Consider the following 23,734-nt stretch of genomic DNA (forward strand, 5'->3'; position numbering starts at 1 on the left):
ACAGCAAAGGAATGGTAATGGATAGCATCTTGAAAAGATGTTATAAGATGTACATCAACAAAAATAAAACAAGGTTAATGGAATGTAGTCAGATTAAATCAGGGGATTCTGAGGGAATTAGTTTTTGAATTGAGAGTATTGAAAGTAATAGATGGGTTTTGGTATTTGGGTAGCAAAATAATTAATGACAGCTGAAGAAGAGACAATAAAAAATATAGACTGGCAATAGTAAAATAAGCATTTCTGAAGAAGAAGAGTTTGTTAACATTAAACATAAATTTAAGTGTGAAAAGTCTTTTTCTGGAGGTGTTTATCTGAAGTGTTGTCTCAATGTGGTGTCATAGAAGAATGCTGAAGGTTTGATGGGTAAACTGAGTAAGAGTAAATAATGAGGGTGTACTGAATAGCACTGGAGAGAAAAGAAATGCATGATGCAACCAGCCTAAAAGAAGGGATTGGTTAATAGAACACATCCTGATGCATCAAGGAAATGTCAGTTTTGTAATGTAGATAACTATGGCAGGTTAAGTAGTAGGGGGAAACCAACGTTTGAATATAGTAAGCAGGTTGAAATGAATGTAGGCTGCAGCAGTTATGCTGAGATGAAGAGATTTGCACTGGATGGAATGGCAGAAAAAGCTGCATCAAACCATTCTATGGACTGAAGACCACAAAACCACATCTTAAGAAAACCTCTCAAAAATTTCATACATGATAGTAAGAACCCCTCAAAAATGTTTAAGTTATTCAATCATTTGTGGGGTATTATGTTATGAGTGGTTCACAGATATCCCCTGATGGAGCCAGAACAATGTATAAAAATCGTGCAGTGAAATAACCTTCAAATGACTGACACATATCTTGGGAATATTTTCTACAATATGCTGTGGTCATTCAGATCATGTTCACTATATCTGGAAACAAAAAGTCAGGAAAAAGTAAAGGATATGAAAAAAGATAAATATAATTAATTCACTCATTCACTGAATATGTTCCACAGGTACAACGAAGAAGGATAATCTTTATGAGTGAGGAGTGAGTCAAGATATAATTCAACAAAATACACTGTACTAACAACCAACTATCCTTGTAGTTCCTTAGGACTATCTGTCATTATATCAGCTAAATTAAAAAGAAAATTAGAAAGAAAACTGTTATTTTGAAAAAGCTGCCGCTTCCTCAGCAATGTTCAATATCTACCATTTACCTCCTTTTGGTAGCTTAATGTTTAGTTGATTATATTGGTATTTTTCAAATAAAATAGTTACTTACATCTAGACTGACCAGCATGAAAAACACAACACTTCAATTTCTGCATGTTTTTATTTTAAATTTCAGCTGCTATTATAGTGAATAGTGAATAGTGTTTTATTTGTCTCATAACACACAATTTCTAATCATATGATTAGTGCACAGGAGACACGTCAAAAGAAATGGATAACACAACTTAGGCCTAATTGGTACAAAGAATTTTAATATTAATATAAACTTTTATTTTTCTTTCCACCCTTTTGTGAAGGACAGCTACATTTACACACAAGACTATATGTAAATTTATCCTGCTCAAATGTTCAGTTCATCCTTCATGAACTCCTCAACAATGTAGTAGCAGCGTTTGACAAGTATATCATATAGCTTTGTTTTCAGTGCCTCTAGGTTCATACTCAGAACATTCTTTCCTTTTAGCCTGTTATGAATTTTCATTGCCATATACTGAGGAGACTGCGCATATAGGTTTAAGCGATGAGTGGGAAGCATAAAATTGTCTTTGTTTCTCGTTTTATACATGTGATTGAAACAGTTTTTCTCAAATAACTCTAAATTTCTGTGTAGAAAGATGATAATATCATAGATTATAAGGAGGGAACTGTTAATAACTGTTGTTTTTCAAATAGTGGGTGACATGATGTCCTTGGATGGGCAGCACACATGTTCCTTATTATTCTTTTCTGTAACTTTCACATGTGCAATATATTGCTTGAATGATGATACTAATCTATTATTTTATAATAAAATGGTGTTGTATGGTCCCATCTAACTTTCTAACAATGAAAAATAGACAATCATAAACAAATTAAGTCAGAGATGCAGAAGTAATACAAGTGGACTCACACTTCACATAAATTTTGTGGAAACTCATGAAGGTAATGCCACTCTTTAGGTTTTCTACACTTCACTTCACATATCTCTCTTTGCAGCTTCAAAAGTATGCAATACTTCCTCTTGCGCCAACAAAGGCATCCAATATTACAGGCAAGCTCCAGGTTAAGGCTGTAATGTCCTTTTTCAGGAGTGCCTCCCACAGGTCTTGCGGCATTCTGAATAGTGCTGGCATGCACTTCTCCCCATATGGTACTGTATATGCTCAACAGGATTCAAATCAGGGCTCAGAGTTGGCCAAGCCATAGCATGAACCTTCACTTCACCCAAGCACTCTTGTACAATTCTTGCAATATATGGACATGCACTATCATTCATTAGTGTAACAACACGACTGAACAATAAAGTGGAAGGCACGAAATGCTCCAAAAGGTTTTTCTCCACATTCAGATATGCTGTAAGGCTCCCTTCCTCCCTGGATGAGAACGTGCAGCGAGAACACATATCCCCTGGCCTTCTACAACAGTCTCTTTACTGTCAGGTTATTGCAGGCCAATTTGTGACTCATCGGTGAACAACACTTTCTCCCATTTTTATATTCTCCTGCAACGATATTCCCTTGTAAAATGTAGTTGAGCTGTGTGATGCTCTCTTCTGAGTTCTGGACTGGTAACAGATCTTCTAGACTGAAGATTGGCATTTTCCAGCCTTCTTCGGATTGTTCCCTCATTAACATTGACCTCCTGAACTTGGTGGTGTCGATTTTGCTCTTCAGTAGTGATGGTGTGAAAAAGCTGTAAGTTGTAAGTGGTCACCTCTTGCCAATATAGTTCTTATGGAGGCATATGCTGGTTTCCTTGCATAGTCCTCAATTTCCCTGTACTTTCTTATGGTTCTGGAAATTGTGGAAGGTGTAGTTCACTACATTTTTGCAATGTAATGTATGCTGCAAACAAATTACACCAAAGCAACAGCTTTTGCAACCTCTTCATGGCTAATGGATGTTTACTCCAGAAAGCTGATTACAATAATCACAGAAAAATCACACAAACATATGTGATTGAAATGTGAACAATAGAACATACAACAATAAGTGCTAAAAGTGCAAGAAAACATTACTGCCTCACTTCCAGTGATGTGTTTCACAGGTTGTGGGGCTCCCCTCTCCATCAAGACAAATATTTTAGAATTTCATCACCAGAATAAAGATTGTAGTCCCAGACTGCTGTTGGGAGCAGTGCAACAGAGGATGTGGACTGATAGAATTTAGAAAATTTAGTTTTCATATAGCTATTCAGTAGTCACTCCATGCTGTATGATTGATATGAATAAACGCAAGACTTCTTTTCTGAATGACTACAGGTTTCCTACATATAATGAATTACAATGGATATTATAAATTAGTAATAAAATAGATGCATCTTCCCTGTTAGATGACACAATGAATAATGGTGCAATGAATAATGAAATTAAACATGTGGACTGGATGATTGATCCCAAAAAAAGCACTTAAATAACTCAAAATGAACTTGTTAACATTACAGTCTGAATTCTCTGAACACAATCTTTATACAATTGTTTTACACGAAACACAGTTTTTTAGAAACGGGCATTACACAAGGAGGAAAAAATTAAGGCTAATGCAGTAAACAATCAGCACTTCATTGTTTGCTTGAAATGAAATGCCAGTAACATAACAATAACATACTTCATCCAAAACCATAGGATAAAGAGCGCTACACTCTGATCAAACAGATAATTACACATCACTTATTATGTGTTGCATTTTTCCTGCCAGTCAGTGTATAAATACTGAAAGCAGTTTACAATACACAACTGTTAGTCATACAGCTCTACAATGAAAACTTCAGCTTCCCATATACCTAACACAAATGTTCAGTCCTTGAATATAAATAATTAGATAAAGAGCAGGAGTGGCTAAAGGGAGTGTGTTTTTCTTTTGAATTGGTAGGGCTTTCCGTTTCATTAAATGGGAGCATGTTGGATACATTTGCACCAGAGTACGTAACTCCATTCTGAACTGTATACAAAGAGGCACTTTACATGAAAATAAGGTATTTCTTGCTTGTCTAAAACTACTTACTAAGAGTCTAGGTGAGATTCTGTCTTACACAATTTTCTGTGAACTCATTGTATGCCTGTTTGGCTATCATTTGAGCTGTATCTTTTACGGCTGAGTTTGGACTCTTGATTATCACGTTTGTATCACCAACAAAAAGTTTTGAACTACCCTTTAAAATCATTGGAAGATATTTTTGTACATTAAGAACAAGAGTGGATCAGAACCAATTTTATGTTGCTCCATTCTGATATTAGCTTCATTTCTGTGACACAGTGTGTAACACTCTACTTTGTATCCAAAGGAAAGTTCGTCTCACCTCATTCTCATAAGAAGATACCTCTCATTTTCAGGTGCGGGCATCCTTTTAAACCTGCCCAACCTATTCCTATTTCCTCCTATTTCCTCCTTGAGGAAAGAACTTAAGAGTTCTGAAAGTTAGGACAAAGTTATGTACTTTTATGTAGGTCTAACTGCAGTACTAAATATTTAACTCTTGAAGACAAGAAGTGGTCAGTATTTAACAGCTCTCTGCTTTCTGTTATGAAGGAAAGACTCCATCCAAGCATGAAGACTGTCATAATACATGAGTTTGCCAAGTAGAATTTTATGATTACATGAAGAGGGTGGATATGTCAGTCTATAAACTTGACTATTGCATGTTTTGTTTAAAAACTTTTTCTTGCTAAGATCACAATATCTTTGTCATTATAATGTTAACATCCTTAAGGAAATGTTACTCACAGTCATATTTACAATACATGTATGTAAAACACAGCACAAACAGCACTGTTGTGTATGACAGGGGTACAGTCATCATGCTCAACCACACTATCAAAGTGAAACAGCAGCCAGACTAACTGGTACTGCCTGTGTGGAATTTCCTTATGGATTTCAAAACTGTAATGACAAAGAGTCTTACTTATTCCCTCAATTCAGACACTGCATGGTTGTATTCTGATTTGAAGATGACTATTTAAGTGGTTTAAACTGGTAATCAGTGTTCTCTAGATTATAATCTTGGTGAAACACAGGCTTCTAATACGATCTTCAACAATAAAGTAGAATTTTCTTGTCCACTCATTCAGACTCTGTTACCTCCATATAATATACCACCAATAGCGTAATTTTTCTAGTTTAGGTCTGCCAAGATTTAATTTGTTAGGTGTTGTAGGGCTTTTTCTGTACAAGAAGATTTATGAAAGCCACACTAAGACATAGGTAACAATATCTGCTAAGATAAATGAGACAGAATAGTGTCAGAGGCCACTTCCTCAAAATTTTTTTGAGAAACTGAACAGAATGAAATGGTTCTGTAATTGTAGCTGCTTTACTTATCTCAAATTTTACAGGTGTGTTACTACATCATATTTAAATCTTCCACAAAATGTGCCCTGAGTCATAGACTAATACAAAGGTAATTTAGGGGTTGTCCCATCAAGTCAGCAAAAGATCTTAATATACTGTTAGAAATACCACCAAAGCGAGCAGTATTACTATTTTCTAGTGATCTGATGAATCAGTGCCTGAAAAAGCAGTCTGTTTGTATTTATTCGCTTATTAGTGGTGCAATGTTTGTTGTCACTGTAAGTAATAATTAAATCTGATGCCATTTGTTTTCACTACATTGTCACTTCCTCCACAGCTATTTTCTGGGGACTGTACTACATTTGCATTGTTATTTTTGTTTGTTTTTTGCTTAATAATAGAGGGAAGACTTTAAAAGGTTACAACACAACCAAAAAAAGTAAAGACTGCATACAGTGCCTTTGGAAGCACTTTGAAACAATATGAAAATGGCTGGAAGACGTATAAAAAGAATGTCAAACAAAGCTTTTGGCCAAACAGGCCTTCATCAGAATTGGACAAGACACACACACACACACACACACACACAAATGCTAATGCAACTACACAAACATGAGCACAGTCTCTGGTCGTGGTGTGTGTGTGTGTGTGTGTGTGTGTGTGTGCGTGTGTGTGTGTGTGTGTGTATTTGCTAATTCTGATGATGGCCTGTTTGCCAAAAGCTTTGTCCTTCGTTGTGCATGTCTGCGCCTCTGTGGTACCTATGTGAGTAATAAGTGGGACTATAGTATATTCCTTGATTCTTCAGGTAATACTGCCTCCTGAAATGGTGTAAGGTTTCCACAGGAGAACAGGTGTCTATTAACCTCTGTCTCCTTTCTTCCAGGAATGCTAGTCATACAAGGTATGCAGGAGACTTTCTCTGAAGTTTGTAAAATAGGAGAGAGATACTGACTGAATTGAAGCTGTGGGGACACATCATTGTTCAGTCAGTAACGGCACTGCATGCTAAAGGTAAAAAGTTCCAGATTCAAATCCCAGTTTGGCACACAGTTTTAATCTTTCAGGAAGTTTGAAGTTGGAGTACAGCTTGTTCACAATAAGAAGACTGCTAGTAGTGGAGAAATTGAGCATGAGTTGCATGATATTGCCCAGCTTTTTGCTTATTCCAGTTGCTGACAATGTTTGCAAGCAAACACGCTGTGTGTGGTAGAACTTGGTAGTAAATATATGTTTACAGTTTACTGCACTGTACAGTGTTTTAGTGACAATTCAAATTTTATGATGAGTAAATACACCACCCTTTGGCCCATCACAGGATTTTGTCTATTTCATCACAAGCTATATAAAAAACCGAGACCTATTGCTTCTACTTTTGCAGAAATACAAAATGCAGGTAATGTTATTGCTGTGAGGAGAGTCAATGCTACTTCCTATGACACCACTCCTCTCCTACGGCAGTACACCTGTGTCAACTTACTTCTCTGCTGCAGTTTTCTTAAGCCTGTCTTCCAGTGTTGAAAACACACACTTTTACAGCATGTTACCTTGCTGGATGGTTCATGAGCTTTTCATCACTCCTACTGTAAAACCTGTCCTACACACTTCCATCAGCATTACAGGTTAAGATCTTCTTATCGAAGGGATAGCCATTTACAAGATGATTCATGATACACAAGCATTTTGTGTTTCTTGACAACAATTACTGTGCCAGTGTGCGTGAGTGACTCAAATGATTTAAAAATGCAGGGTAGTGAGACACAATGGCTGAAAAGGGACGCCAGCATTCCCCAGCCCATCCTCCTCCCTCAGAGGTGGGAAAAAAAGAAAAAAAATCACTGTCCAAAACACACTCTTGCAGAGCACTCTCTGCAGCATAAAAGTAAGGATATTGATGCTTGTTTCATCAAGCAAGTGGTTTTGTTTCCTGCTTCCTTTTCACTTTTTTCATCTATCCCTGTCTTCTCCATTTCTGTCAATTCAAGTACACTGCATTTGACTTCTTTTTATACTCCCCAATGTATCTGTTTCACATTCATTTATTTATTCAGTCAGTCCGTTATTACTTCCATCATTATTTTCTTTCATATTTGTGGTTTCTATTCTTATCTCGTCTTTTCTTTGGTTAAATCCTCTCCTACACTGTGTGTTTCTTACTTTCTTTTCTCTGATTCTGTCTTCCTTTGTGTGTAGTATTCTCATATTCTTAGTCCCACTTCCATTACCTCTCACTTGCTAATTATCTGTAGGTCAGTTGCAGCTTTTGGTTTTCAGGTCTCATCCTTTTTTGACATTTCACTGCTAACTTCCCTTTCATCTTGTCTAAGTTTCCTTTGATCTAGTGTTACTTTTGCTATCTCATTTCTCAGACAAGTAACTGCTTACTCACAACCATGCAAGATTCACATTTAATAGCAACTGTGAAGAAATCATATTCTCATAAATATATTACATTAATTTGGTCTTGTCTTGTAATAAGCTGAAAATCTGTTACTGTAACAAAATAAATTAATACTGTATACCATTCACAATTTTGTGTTTTTCATTTATCAAGGTGTATACATGGACAAGGAAAAAAAATTCCCGGATTTTTCCCAGATTTCTCGGTTGAAAATACACTTTCTCCCAGGTGAAAATACATTTTTCCTTGTGTTATGCGAGAGTATACTTTTCCTTGGCACTGTAAAACTTATCAGTCTTTTGAATGTTTATGGTTTTATACGCTGACATAGAATTTACCGGCACTTTAGAAAGCAAAACTCAGGGGGGGGAAAAACACATTTTGGAAAGATCTTTGATGTGCAGTAGCAACATGTACGCTGCATATTTTCGTGTTACGAAGATATAAATTCGAATTCCACCAAACACTGCATGTTACTTTCCAAGGCATTGAAATTGAGATTGTGACACGGTTTTAAGCCAGTCATGTGATCTCGCCAGCTGATGACAGCATAGGACATGTGATGTAGTCAGCCAATAGCAAGATCACTCTTAAGTAGCGCGAACACACAAATAAGAAAAGTTGATGGTTTAAATTAATATACATAGTGTTGCTATAAGAAAAACAGAGGTTTCACATATAGTGTAGTCTCGAAGATTAATAAGCTGCAAGAGAAGCTAAGCTTCCACATATAATGTTGATCTTTTTTGCACGTGTTACACTTTATGATATATCACACAAAAGTGCCAGTAAAATATTTAATAACGACGTAAGTGTCTGATCTTTTGGGCTCAAAATTCTTCTAGATGGTCGTCCTCAAAGAGTTGATTTTTAATTGAGAGTCAAACGCTCTGTGATTTAAGAAATTCGTCGTACGTTCTTGCATATAGGTCATCTTGTGTAAAAGGAAACTTACTTTGAAAGTAATGCTTTTCAAACCACCATCCACAATGTTTTCCCGTGACCTGTTCGAAACTGATTCATTTCAGCAGTTGCCAGAGAGCGCCAGATAACAGGCGCCACCGCTCTTGGCAGCTACGATGACACAGGAAGCCCATATGTTCGTATGTGTAAAACATTAAAAGATCTTGCACTACATCACAAAAGAAACAAGACATCACAGAGCACTTCAAGTTCATTGGCATTTCGTGAACCATACTAAAATGCATAATTGGGCTCAAAGTGCACATTCGTATGTCCAGATTCAGATGTAAATTTTCTTGAGTACCAGTACTGTATTATCTCATGTTTGGTTCTTTATTATGGCATAATGCCATGCGAGCTAGAAGATGGAAAAGGTGCACTTGAAACGCAGCGAATAGTTGAAACTAGCCAACAGTGTGAAATTAAACACTTCGTTTCAAATAAATGGACTGCCTCAGCGCAAAAGATTAATAACGCCAAATCTCTTTAGCAAAGTGACAAAATTAAAACTTCATTGTTCTGCCAGGTGATTAATGCTTGATTGTCAGAAAGGTGGAAATAAAACCTGAAAATAACAACATATTTTAGCCTTCCTTAATTATGGGAATGAACATATTTTAATTCATTTGATAGCTCCCAGCCACAGAAATCCATTTTGCTTTCATTTGATGTGAGAGTAATAAATGAAGAGGAAACAGCAAAATCGTTAAACGTAAACACAGGTCACATGGAGACTACCCACAACTCAGACTGCTCTGTGCATCAACCCCGGATCTACGATATTTCCTAACCGGGGCAATATTAGATACAGGCGTCCAGTCACACATCTGCAGCCAGAAGCGGGAGAAGGTACTACCCATATGCTACTCAACAGCGCATGCACAAGAGCCCGCCCACAACTGCTCAAATGAATCTAATGTCAACAGCTGTCACATCACGCTCATCGGAGGCAATTTGTCGTTATGAATCATTGCACAGTCTTTCTTAAAGCCTTTGACACACTTTGCTGTTTGCAGACGCTTATATGAGCACTATGTTTTGTTGCTGTATATGGCGGATTTCCTTGGCGACTTAAGTTTTATTTTTGTTTTTTCTTCCTCTTGTTAATGTTTTGTTGCTGCAGTATTATCCTGCAGATGCAGGATACAGTAATATCCTTTGTTAGAGTACTGGTTCTTACCAGTCAAAATCACAAAAATTTAACTGAAAGCTAGAACAACGAAACATTCCCGGAATTCTAAAAAATTCCTGAGTTTTCCCCGGTTTTCTCCTGGATGAAAAAATTCCCGGGTTTTTCCCTGATCTCCCGGTTGTCCCAGGTCATGTACACCCTGTTTATGTACCTCCTCAAAACCTGCACAAAATCAATTTTAGTACCTAAGGGTGTGTGTCAGCTTCTGTGAGATCCATCTACATATACACACACCATACAGATCTTTATCTTTGGACCAACAAGAATAATGATCAAAGCAACCAAAATATAAGTTTATAAGTTATATCTAAAAAGAAAGATGATGAGACTTACCAAACAAAAGTGCTGGCAGGTCGATAGACACACAAACAAACACAAACATACACACAAAATTCAGACACAAGCAGACATGTCTGACTCCTTACCCTCTCCCTTAAAACCCATATCCTTTCGTCTTTCCCTCTCCTTCCCTCTTTCCTGACGAAGCAACCGTTTGTTGCGAAAGCTAGAATTTTGTGTGTATGTTTGTGTTTGTTTGTGTGTGTATCGACCTGCCAGCGCTTTTGTTTGGTAAGTCTCATCATCTTTCATTTTAGATATATTTTTTCCACGTGTAATGTTTCCCTCTATTATATTCATAAGTTTATAAGTTGGTGGACTTCCACAATGGGAATCAGTTACAATAAAGGCTTTCTGGGTGTAGAGCTGTGTCGTGTTGTAAAAAAGCTATCGCTGAATAGATAAATCGTGTTTTGGCTATGGTTACTCCATTCGTCATCTGGAGATACTTCACTATAACTGCAGCTGAAATGTTGGTTTTATCCAATTAGTGACAGTTATTTTACAATATGATGTGGTCCTAAAGCCAGAAAAATTTTCTGTTAAAAGAAACATAAAGTATGTCCATACAAATGGAAAGCTATTCAGTATGTGGTGTTATCTGTTTAGCTGCAGAACTGATTTGTGCTACTACAAAAACCAGCTTATGCTAACAAAAGGCAGTTAATTCTTGGTTTACTGGGTATGAAGAGGCTGGGAGTGGGATGGATGGAGGCAGTGACTTTTTTCTGTGTTAACCTAATGCCTAATAACAATCGTCTACACATGTAAACAATTATTTGTCTGAAAAATGAGAGAGCAAAAAATAAATGTTTACTGACTTTGAGACTCTGATTAATTATATTTAACTTCTCCGATGCTATCAGGCAGATCATTGTTTCATATACACACAGCTATGTTGACTGGATTTCTGTTTTTAACAAGAAACTGAAGCGGGATGATGGAGAAAAATGTAGAACAGAGACATAATTGATACATATTTCTAAAAATTGACAATTTGCTCTTCATTTTGCACTCACAATTCAGGTTTTAAAATAAAATTCATGTAATACAAACTATATGGAAATAAAAGGTGACGCAAAAAGAAAGCACGAATTTGACTTGTGTAGTATCATTGGTGAGAGTGGAATGGTGGGATAGGGGAGCTAATGTTTTGTAGGTTAGAGCACCCAGTTTCAGTAGCAATGGCACAGTGGATCGAGCATCATTGTGTTTTTGCTGTTGAACATTACTTCAAAAGTAATGACTCTGTATCACAGTTCAGTGGCTTTTCTGTACACACTTCAATGTTCCACGAAATGGTTCGATATCTCATCGCAACACAATATTGTGTTGGGTTGCCTCTTTTCGCACAACTGATTAAGTCATGAAGCAGATGTCAGCTGGTTGTCCTCACACAGTGCGAACACAAGAAGATGTCAATACAGAAATGGCGTATGCTCTTCTAAGTCCTCACCACTCCACTTAGCAGCGTGATCCAACTCTGGGCTTGTCTCATCACTCGCTGCAGTGCATCCTGAAGGATGAGCTGCATTTTCATACTTACAAGATTATAATAGTGCACAAGATTCATGATTGTAATTATGATGAACAGAGGCAGTTTTGTGAGAGAATGACTGATGTTCTTGCTGCTGATGATGTTGTGTTGATGATGAACAATGAAGAACACTTTCACTTAGACAGTTATGTAAATAAACAAAACAGTTGCTATTGATCGGCAGACAATCGACAAGAAGAGCATCAAAAACCACTGCAGAGTGTAAAAGGTAAGGAAGGCACTGTTAGCGTAACAGTGAATGCTACACATTATATTTCAATGCTACGCAGTCTCATGTGGCTGCAACTGGAGCCTATAGGGATGAATGTGGCAGATGTGATTCCAACAAGATGGAGCCACAGCTCACATGGCTAATGATTCCATGGTAGTTGTTCGAGAAGTGTTTCCCCAGTATGTGATTTCAAGTTTTGGCAAGGCTCACTGGCCAGCATGCTTGCCAGATTTGTTGGTTTGCGACTTCTTCTTATGGAGTTACCTAAAAAGTAAAGTGTACTGCAACCAACTTCATACACTCAGTGACCTGAAAGTTGCAATATGTTAAGAAATTGCTGCTGTTTCACATGACATGTTATCGAAAGTGATGGCAAATTTTGAACGAAGACTTTTAATGTGTATTCACAAAGAAGGCTGCTATCTGCCTGATGTTCTCTTTAATATGTGAAATACTGACAATTTATAAATTGGATACATTACCAATTGTAGTGATGTGAGTACATTTTGTATGTGATCAAAACAGACCCAATTATACTAGTTTGAAATCCACACATTCTTCTTGCACCACCCTTTACAAGTAAATATTTTGGAAGGATGTGAGAGTTCTAAGATCAAAATGTCAACTATATCTCTGTAAAAGCTAAAAGAATGTAATGACTATGAAGTCCAAAAACAAAATAGGTGTTCTTTCTTTACTATTTACACTTAAGACCACTTAATATTAGTATGAAAAAGAATTGTGTCCTATCATCCAAAACCAAATAACAAATTACCTGCAAATTATTTATGCAGTGATACAAGTAGTGAACATCCACCATATCACAATCAGTAAGAATTGACAAATGTAAAGTACACAGGGCTACTCTATTTTTTATCTAGAAAGAATAATTTAACTCAAAAATAAAAAAGGACAATTCAAAATAGTTACTTATTATTGAATAAATCACAGGGGCTTCATATTAAGAATACACAACAATAAACAGTACCACGACTAACATATTTTGTTCTCTGACTGAGTAAACAAGTTGCTTCTACAATTACAATTATTTCTTATTTTATTTAAATTGGTTTAAAACAATGTTACAAAGTCCAAGTAATATAGAGAAATGAATACATAAGAGCACAAATTCAGGAACAATTCTACATGAAAATCTATGTGAATATTCTTCAGAATATGCATAAATTACAGACTAAAAATTGTGTGTTAAATTTTGAGATGGAAAGGTCTTTTAGGAAGATTTCAATTCTGCCATCTTCCACTTGCCCAGTACACATCACATCATGTTGTTCTCTTATTATATGCTCACCTGTGATGTTCTCTGTTTCTCATTTTCTCCCACTTCTTATCTTTCCCCATCTGATTATTGTCAAACTCTTCCTCCTCACTGGCACTTCTTTACAAACACTCACACAAGTTATCTGGGCTAGATGACCTTCCACAAGTTAGTTCAGTATCTTATCTGCTCTGCCAAAAAGTGTTTACATTTCAAAATCCCGCTTGTTGTTCACCTCTTCTAAGTGTGAGCTATGTATTGCTTTCATTATACTAGTTAAGTGACGTATAACTGCAGAGAAATAAGACAGTTGTCTCCTTTTGAACTGATGAAACTGCTAATGAGTCATACCTTCAATATATTGATACACTTAAAAAACTAAAACTAGACAATAACTAATTATGCAATAAAGAGAGTGAGCTGCTGCTTCAGCATATAAAGATTGCTGTAAGTTTGGCTTCTAAATTTTTAATGAAAGAAAAATATCACATAAGAGCACTGCATGGAATGAAAGGTTTCCACACTGGTTATAACTAGTTCAGTTCATTTATGTCTATAAGAAATGTCTGACTGTGCACAATCAGTGACATACTGAATTCAAATTTTGGAGCTGCAATACTCATACTATTTTGAGAAATGTCTTAGATGTAAGTAAGTTTTGCTACTTATATGCCCAGTATTTGGCACTACTTCCATCTTGATGTAAAGTTACTAACAAAGTGCAAAGCAATAAAAATCAATATCAGCCAATAAGAACTGTCAATTCACTTTTAGTCAAAATGAACTAGTATAGACAATTCACATCAAACACAATGGTTTTTCCACTTCACATTATACAATAGCTTTAACAATATTTGATAACTATAGTGATTGAGAAAAAAAAAAAGTGAATCATCGAGAAGGGTAGAAGGAAACAAAACTTCACACGTTGAGAGGGTATGTATTGTTGTTTCAGTGTATGCTATTGAATCAAATTTACAAAGAACTTGGCAGTATTAGCCTAGTTATCAGTATTGCATTGCACTCACTCTGGCCTGGGTGCATCCACTGTTTCAGTTGCCAAGTGTATTATAAATCCATTGTATTCTCTCCAGGGGCAAGCTGGCCCACAACTGTTGTACCTGATCCTTAACTTCCGGGATGGAGTTGAAGTCAGAGTGGGTCCCACCCATACTCTATTGAGGACAGATCTAGGAATCTTGCTGGCCACATGAGTACCTCAACATCACACAGATAGTTCATAGAGACTAGTACCATGAGTGGATGATCATTGTACTGTTACAAATGGCATCACAGTACTGTCATGTGAGGGGTAACATGTGAGGGTTCAGGATGTCTGTGACCTACTGATGTGTCAGCAGAGTTCACTTACTCACTGCCAGCTGTCACCTGAAGTCATACCCAATACCTTCCCACACCATGATGTCAGGAGCAACACTACCGTGTCTCTCCTAAACATTGGAAGACTGAGATATCTCTCCATTTTGCTGTCATACTTGCCCACAATGGTCATCCGAGTAGCACAGAATAACAATTTGTTGCAGGACACACTGCAACACCATTCATCAGCAGTCCATGATTCCGAGCCATAACATTATTTCAAATGTAGCCATTTGTGTTGTGTTGTTAATAGCAACCTATGCCTCGGGCAGTAATGACTGCTAGTCTCCAAACAATGGAGTGGGATGACCCTGACTGTCAAAGGGAGTCCATTACTTGTTCTTGGATGGGAGCTGCAGATGTGAAGAGGTAAGGATGCGCTTTGTGCACAATATGGCAATCTCCCCATGTAGAGGTCAGACATGGTCAACTGGAACCTTAACATTGAGTATGCCTGTCCTCACATTCCCATGATGTACATCAGGCCACTGCCACATCCAAATGCCTGCCAAACCTAATTACTGCAAGACTCGACCAGCTGGCCAAATGGAGACCCACAATGAGGCCCCATTCAAATTCTGTCAGGTGCTGATAAAGCTGTCTCACATGAATATGTAGCATCTCTGTGTTCTTTAAAATGACTCTCAACACCTGATTGTGTTCACACCTCTGCTATACTCTATCAGACTTGATAACAACACTGAACACGAACAACACTAATACACTCTGGTGCCCATTCTACCTCTCTCACAGATATGCAATTCTAATTATTTAGACACCCATTGATGATGTCTAGGTGAAATATGACTCGTGAGACGAATTTCCCATTGTTTCCACGACAAGGAAGCAAATGTGTGATATGGACAGAACAAGAAGAAGATTCTCTGTCATTTTTAAAATTCTGTAATGATTTTCATAAATAGAAAAAATATGTCCCAAGATCCACATACAATAAAAATTTTAGTTCTGTGAGTTAACAACTTTTCAAGCAAGATGTTATACATGTTAAAAAATGGCTGTTATCAGACAGCAAACAAAGAAAATAAAACCAAATATGTTCCACTGTTAGAAAACACATGGTCACACTCATGACAACATTAAAAATTAGTGTAGCCTATCATGCAGTCAGTTTCTGAATTAGAACATGGAACATTAATTGTATGAAGTAATACACAAAAAATGAGCCACATGAGATGTACCCATAAAATAATGGCATTCTCTGAATATAGTCATTACAGGTTACTGTTTCACTGCTTCTACATTAAACAAATTGGTAAACCAATAGACTGTTTCTCCAAATGATGTCTTGCAGAACTGAGTAATATAAGAAATATCATATATCAGCAGTTGGTATGCAATTGTATAAAACATATAACCACAGAGAATATTTGAGCTTCAGCACTTTATAGAGACAAACTGAAAACTAGCAATTGGAGAAATCAGAAAAAACATCAAATCTCAAATAACACAATCGAATTTCTTTTTAGGTCACAGTACTATATTTATTTCAAAATTGGCTGAATAACCAATGGGTAGCTATCCCCCCAAACACAACAAAAGAACAGAGAGAGAGAGAGAGAGAGAGTGCAACAAATGGAATTCTCTTACTGACAGCCATGAGTACTACTAGAAATATGATTCCTGTTGATACAATGTGAGTTTAATAGTGTAAATACAAAAATATTAGTTGACTGGAGGATCCAATCAAGAAATATATTTATTTCCCCCTTCATTATGCCCGAAATGATTGAATTTCATTACGAACAATAAGCATTAAGAACTATGACATTCAAGTTTCGTATTTAGTGTTATCTGCAGTTGTGATTTTCAAGAACACACTACATAACATTGTGTAACACTGATGTAAACAAGTACCTGTTCTGTCAGATGAGAAATCTGTAACATGAAAAATTTTAATGGTATGCAGTACAGATGGGGATATGTATATTGAATGGTATTGAATAACCAGTACATGGTGGATACAAGTGAACATCCAAAAGGACAGATAATTCTGAAAATTTGAAACAGTAGTAAGCATTATACATGTTCTTTGTATACTTAAAGAATTCCAATCATAACAACCAGCAACTGTACAAAAAGCCTCAAATGGAAACAATGAGCTAACACTACATGCAAATGACTAATAATCACTTAATCCATTAAGCCACAAGGCTTAAAGTTGAAAACCATGTACACTTAAGGAAAACCATGGAGGAAAACGTACAAACATCAAAAACTGTGACATAATACACAACTGGCAATCAAACTGAATAAGAATTAAAGAAGAAATTGAAAATAACAAAGCACAATAGGGTTTTCACTTAATTGTAGACTGGCATAAAATATATTCAAATTACCTAATGGTGCTCAGATGAACATATTTATGGGTCGACAGACACCAAATCGGGATTTATAAGAATTTGATCTGAAGGAAAAGTAAACGGATGCATGAATGAACGGAAAATAACAAATTAGTAGAAGAAGAAAACTACTAGTATTAAAGACATACCAACTTAAGCATCATCCCTAATCTGATTATTTTCTGTATTTCTGAACACCCTAGAGTCAAAAGTATCCTGACAGTATTTAATATTAACATAGTATTATACTTCATTTCCATTATTTGATAGGCACATCTCATTTAAAAGTTTGCATTTTTTCAGTGTTCTTAACTTAATAAATAAATTTTATAAACATTATCATTATGTATCTATCTGAATTTACTATTACAGCCACACCACAGAATCAATTACAAAAAGTACTCAATAATAAGCATGAAATAAACTAATAATGAAATTATTATATGTATGTGCTATGAACCACAATGTGTTAACAGCACTTTTTCATTAGTCACAGTATGTAACACTTACCTACTGAGAGAAATGGCATATTGTTTAAAAGACTGGGCTTGTATTCGGGAGAAGTGGGATTCCATGCCCCATAAGAGTCAGTGCGATTTAATTTTCTGTTACTTCCCTCAATCACTTCAAGTACATGAAGGTATAACTTTCCCTATATACCTCCTTGTGAGCAAATGCTGTCTCTTATGACATCAACTACAACACAAAGATGTTGAAACTAAATTTATTCCCAATATTTTTCCCCCACTCTCAAAGCCTCCCCCCTTTTTTTCTTGCACTTTTCTCAGTCATACACCCGCCTCATTACCATTTGCTGCCCCTAAAAACTAATTGTAATATAAATACACTTGAAGCTTCTCACATTAGCTTGGACAAGGTGTTTGATGAAATATACAAGGCATTACTCATTGCAATCACTGTTATAATTCAAAGTTTACCAATATACTAGAGTGGAGACATAAGACCTACCAGTGTAGTTAAGCTTCCAACGCCCTCTAATGTCACAAATTAGTCTACAAAAATGATAAATCAAAATTAGGATTTCTGCAAATTAGCTGGTGAGCACATTAAGAGGAAGCTGATCTTACTTGTGTTACTCAGAGAAAAAGCAATAAGTTTATGAAACAAAGAGGAAGATTAGTTATGGGGGACTGAGTTGCTCCATGAACTCAAATGAGTAGCCAGAATCTATATATGTCCATATGATATTCATGTCTACAGACTATAATTGTGAACAATGTTAGCAAGAAATTAACACACGGATGGGGAATATACACACAAAACTAGTATTACCATCATAATTATCATCATCATCTACAGTTTCCAGACCCTGGCTGGGTCTGTTTACAATATAAGCCTCTCCATCTTTTCCTCTCCTCCCACAACATTTATATCTGTACTCTGTCCCAGGCTTCTCCTCTCTTCATCACATATTCCTTCAGTTCAACCAACATTTTGTCTCTCACTCATCCCCTAGGTCTCTTGCCCCCTATTGTCATTTCATGAGCCTATTCAGTACGCTGCCAACTCCCATTCTTTCGACATGTTCATAGCATATTAATCTTGTCTTTTCTATGAGCTTCTCTTTCACTATTTCTCTCCTCATCTCATTCCTTACTCTACCTATTCTAGTAACTACTATTCTATTTCTCTGACATTTCTTATCACAGGCCTCTATGCCGCTCACCTGCCTTTTCTTCATTAGCCATATTTTTTATGCACACGTAAGCACAGGAGCATAATATTCCTGGTATGACATTTGCTTATTTTTTGATGGCACATCTTTGCTCTGGACAAGACTTCTTACAACCTGCAGTAATCCATGGGCTTGCATTCCCCTTTTACTGATACTCTTCTCATTTCTCCTGTCTTCTATTACACTCGCCAGGCACTAGAAACTTTCCACTTTCTTTAGTACTTGTCCTCTAACACTGATCTCTGTTACTACTCTCCTCTTATTTCTCGTTGTTACCATCATTGCACATTTCTTTGCAATAAATTTTAGTCTGTACTATTCCAACACTGTCTCCCACACACACCAGTAATTTGTCTGCAAACACCATATAATAAGTATGATAAAAGATACATCACAAATAAAAATACCAGACACAGAAATGCATAAGTGTCAATAATGTGGGAAAGAAGAGCAGAATATAAATGTGAATTGAGAAATGGAGTTGTTTCATAACAATGGCATCATATTTGAGAGACACTGCCACAAATGCAAATATGTTTTTCTGTCACTAATGTTATAACTGAAGGCTGGAGCAATAACTACTGACATTTCTTCTATTAACTTGCTTGGACAGCCAAGCTCATTGAATCACCCACTGCCAGAACACAATGAGGCACATCAGCCCTGGATTGGATCTGCCTTGTAGATTAATGACAGGAGCCACTGAGCCAGACAGCCTTGCTGTGGTGTTTAGGCAGTTTTTCACACTCACCTAGATAAATAGCCAGCTGGTTCCCATTTCCTAAACCAGACACAATATGCGACAGTACCTTGTAAAACAACGTCACATTTGACCATGCGATTACAGTAGACACAGACAGATGGGAAAGGCAGATTCCTCCCCACGAGAGAAGGGTATGTTTAGTTCACTGTGTAAAGTGGAGAAGAACCATATCAGTCGCAGCCGTGCAGCCACGCATTGGCTGGATGACTGGCACCAGAAAGTAAGTATTTCTTCTTTTAATTTTTTTCTCAAACATTTTATATCCTGTGTAACTAAACCATAAGAAAAAGAGAAAGAGAGAGAGAGAAAGAGAGAGAGAGAGAGAGAGAGAGAGAGAGAGAGAGAGAGAGAAAGAGAGATGGCCTTGCTGATGGAAGAACTTTATGGTTAGTTTAAGTGGTGTAACTGAAGTCAATAAACTTTTTCCATCTCATCTCCATCAAATGTGAGCAGCTGCTCAATGACCTTCTAGTTGATAACACTCCTTTCTCTGTTCTTTCAGGTTTCTGTTCCTGGTGTGCATTTCCTTAATTTATCCCTTCACTTAAATCTTTCTGAAAAGTTAATTCTCTTTCAAGTGATGATTAAGTCTTGTATTTCTTTATCTCCTGTTCCCATCTTTGCATCATCCCATCAATTTTTACAATTTACTGCAACTTCTACAGCCAAATTACTCAACTCTTGATGCGTTTGTACCTTCCCTCAGTGGCTGTCCTTTAGTGTGATTTTGCACAGGCATCATCCCTTCTGCTCTGTTTACAATATATTTATTTTATCCATGATTGCTTTAAGACATTGTAGGTGTTTTTCTACATATTGCTAATTAAAAAACTGCAACCAGCCATATTTTTGAATGAATGATTTGTTTCACTGTAACTAGTTTCGAGCCTAGCCCCATCTTCAGATGGCAGTGAGGGTGGTTCAGCATGTTATCCATCAATGAAGCAGATCTCTATGCTGTAATGTATAAAGCAAAACTTTTGCTCAAGACAAAAATGTGAAATTTTTGCATGAAAAATGATTGCTGCTGTCTGACAATGGGAGCAAGTCTTACACAAATTACAGTGAAATAAATCATTCATTAAGAAAGTGTGACTGGCTACTGATTTTCTTCAGGGATATTTACAAAATATATTTGTTTTAAATTTCTTCTGTCTACCTCATTTTCTATTTACCTGTGTTGCAGCACATTTCCATTTTGCAGCTGACCTTTTCAGGTTTTGCTATAGCCAGAGTTTCAGTTTCATACTGTTCTCTGAACGAGTTTATATAATTTGACAACCATTTCCTTTAATCTGAGGCCAATTTTTGAGACATGTACATTTTTCCCAGTATTATCCTACAGTGTGAGAGTGCCACAGAAAGGCTAAAAAAACTTTAATAAAAGTTACACCACAGAGGTGCTGTGCTTCACATAAAGGCTTATTTTCAAAATACCGTGAGTTCAAGTTTCAAGATAAGCCAACAAATGTATTACTTACTTCCACAAACATCTCATGTAAAATTCATAAAGATAAGTTGAGATAAATATTGCCTAATATGGAAACGAACTCATTCGCACTGAGTGGAATACAAAAGATGAAAAAGCAATGCTAGTGCATTATGTGCCTTCGTGGCCTATGGAATACAGACACAGATGTAGATCTGTGCTTTATTACACATCCCATGCACTTAACTTGATTTAAATTATTTACTGTCTTCCTTCTTCATGCAATCTTGTTGGTGATATTTTGTGTTCATCACAGAAAGCTTGCAGAAAACTCTACCCAGCACGTTCCACCGCTTGTTCCATCAATGGCATGATCATGAACATGTAACACTGGCTCAGTTTTGACAAGCACAAAACATGAGTTGACCATGGTATCACTAGTATAATTATCACCTATTTACTTCCAGTAGTCAAAATAAGAGGCAATAATTTAAATTAAGTTGAAAAGATAGATGGTTGAAGCTACTCTCCTTAATTACAAGCCCAGATAATTAGTGCTGTGTCTCTGTAACAATCAGTGGTCATCTTGCGCAACTGTTTCAAGTTATACATAGACCACAATAGTTTAGCAACTCCATATATTTCTGTGTTGTGAGATTCCAAAAATTCTATATGAAATAAAATTCTGTAGCATGAACTACCATACGGAAGATAACTAGAGTGTGTCTATGCACCCACAGATACAGCTCCATGCAGGACAATTACAATGTGCACTGAAATCAAAACTTGAAATATCATCAGATGCATGACTAAGAAAAGTACTTACCCCATGTGTACAGGATGGCGTGCAATATCGACATTGTCTGGTGCATGCAGCGTGTTATATTGATTGACGGCCTGGACATAACTCTCCTTTGTGTGTTGTGGCGCTAAAATGACTTCAGTTATACCACCAGGAGCTGAAATGGAAACTGTTGACTTAAATTCATAAAAATTAAAAAATTCTGAACAAGTTTAGATAAATTATTCATGGTTTAAAGGAGGTATACAGACTGCAGTCATAATAAAAGTTATGATTCAGCCTGGTAAAAATGGAGGGAAAGAGTATGGTTTAACAGCATATTTTCCCTAGCAATTTGAACTACCACATCTATGTTAATAGTTGACACTTCATTATTCTGACATGTAATTACTGCTCCCACACAGAGTCAAGCTATATAGTGGTACTTCTACCAGTTCACCGTAGACTCTGTTGCCTACTATTTTTGCCTAAACACGATTAAATACATCCACTGATTTAACTAAGCCTTAATATTATGAAAAGCATAGCTGCTACTCACCATATAGCAGAGATGCTGAGTCGCAGATAGGTACATAGAAAAGACTGTCAGAAAGTGAGCTTTCGACCAATGAGGTCTTGGTCGAAAATAGACAATGTACACAGACTCACTCATGCGAATGCGGCTCACTCACACACACACACAAACACAGACACACACACACACACACACACACACACACACACACACACACACACACACACACACACTGAGCACGGTCTCTGGCAGCTGAAGCAGCAGCACATGATGGGAGAGGCAATCAGGTGGTGGGGATAGAAGGAGGTTGGGGCAGGGAAGGGGAGGGATAGCAGGGTAGAGGTGAAGGACGGTAAAGTGCGGTTGTGGGAGTGTGCTGAGTTGAGGTGGAGAGAGAGCCTGGGTGGCTGACTAGAGGGATAAGAATATCTTGTAGAACAAAGTGGCAATTATATCAAAATGTTAGAAACAGTCAAAATCTAAATGCAGCAGCCCATTACAAACAGTATTGTAAGGTGCTTAAAAATGTTATTAGGAAGGCAAAAAGTATGTGGTATGCAGATAGAATAGCTAAGTCTCAGGATAAAATTAAAACCATATGGTCAGTCATAAAGGAAGTTGCTGGTCTGCAGAGACAGGTCGAGGATATAAAATCAGTGCGTAGTGGGAATGTCCGTGTTACTGATAAGTCGCATATATGTACAGTGTTTAATAATCACTTTCTGAATATAGCAGGTGAACTAAATACACTCCTGGAAATGGAAAAAAGAACACATTGACACCGGTGTGTCAGACCCACCATACTTGCTCCGGGCACTGCGAGAGGGCTGTACAAGCAATGATCACACGCACGGCACAGCGGACACACCAGGAACCGCGGTGTTGGCCGTCGAATGGCGCTAGCTGCGCAGCATTTGTGCACCGCCGCCGTCAGTGTCAGCCAGTTTGCCGTGGCATACGGAGCTCCATCGCAGTCTTTAACACTGGTAGTATGCCGCGACAGCGTGGACGTGAACCGTATGTGCAGTTGGCGGACTTTGAGCGAGGGCGTATAGTGGGCATGCGGGAGGCCGGGTGGACGTACCGCCGAATTGCTCAACACGTGGGGCGTGAGGTCTCCACAGTACATCGATGTTGTCGCCAGTGGTCGGCGGAAGGTGCACGTGCCCGTCGACCTGGGACCGGACCGCAGCGACGCACGGATGCACGCCAAGACCGTAGGATCCTACGCAGTGCCGTAGGGGACCGCACCGCCACTTCCCAGCAAATTAGGGACACTGTTGCTCCTGGGGTATCGGCGAGGACCATTCGCAACCGTCTCCATGAAGCTGGGCTACGGTCCCGCACACCGTTAGGCCGTCT

At 37.4% G+C, this 23,734-nt stretch overlaps 1 protein-coding gene across 8 annotated transcripts in view; it reads right to left on the reverse strand.

The window, feature by feature from the left end:
* The window catches only part of LOC126174843 (ankyrin-2-like), a 310,128-nt gene that overhangs the window by 75,440 nt on the left and 210,954 nt on the right, over window positions 1-23,734 (reverse strand). For all 8 annotated transcript variants that reach the window (XM_049921257.1, XM_049921264.1, XM_049921291.1 and 5 more), the window contains one exon: window positions 21,883-22,015. In XM_049921257.1, the coding sequence (XP_049777214.1) occupies window positions 21,883-22,015 (133 nt within the window). The remainder of the gene's footprint in view (window positions 1-21,882; window positions 22,016-23,734) is intronic.

The sequence above is a fragment of the Schistocerca cancellata genome, chromosome 1 (assembly GCF_023864275.1).
Source record: "Schistocerca cancellata isolate TAMUIC-IGC-003103 chromosome 1, iqSchCanc2.1, whole genome shotgun sequence".
NCBI classification, from domain to species: domain Eukaryota; kingdom Metazoa; phylum Arthropoda; class Insecta; order Orthoptera; family Acrididae; genus Schistocerca; species Schistocerca cancellata.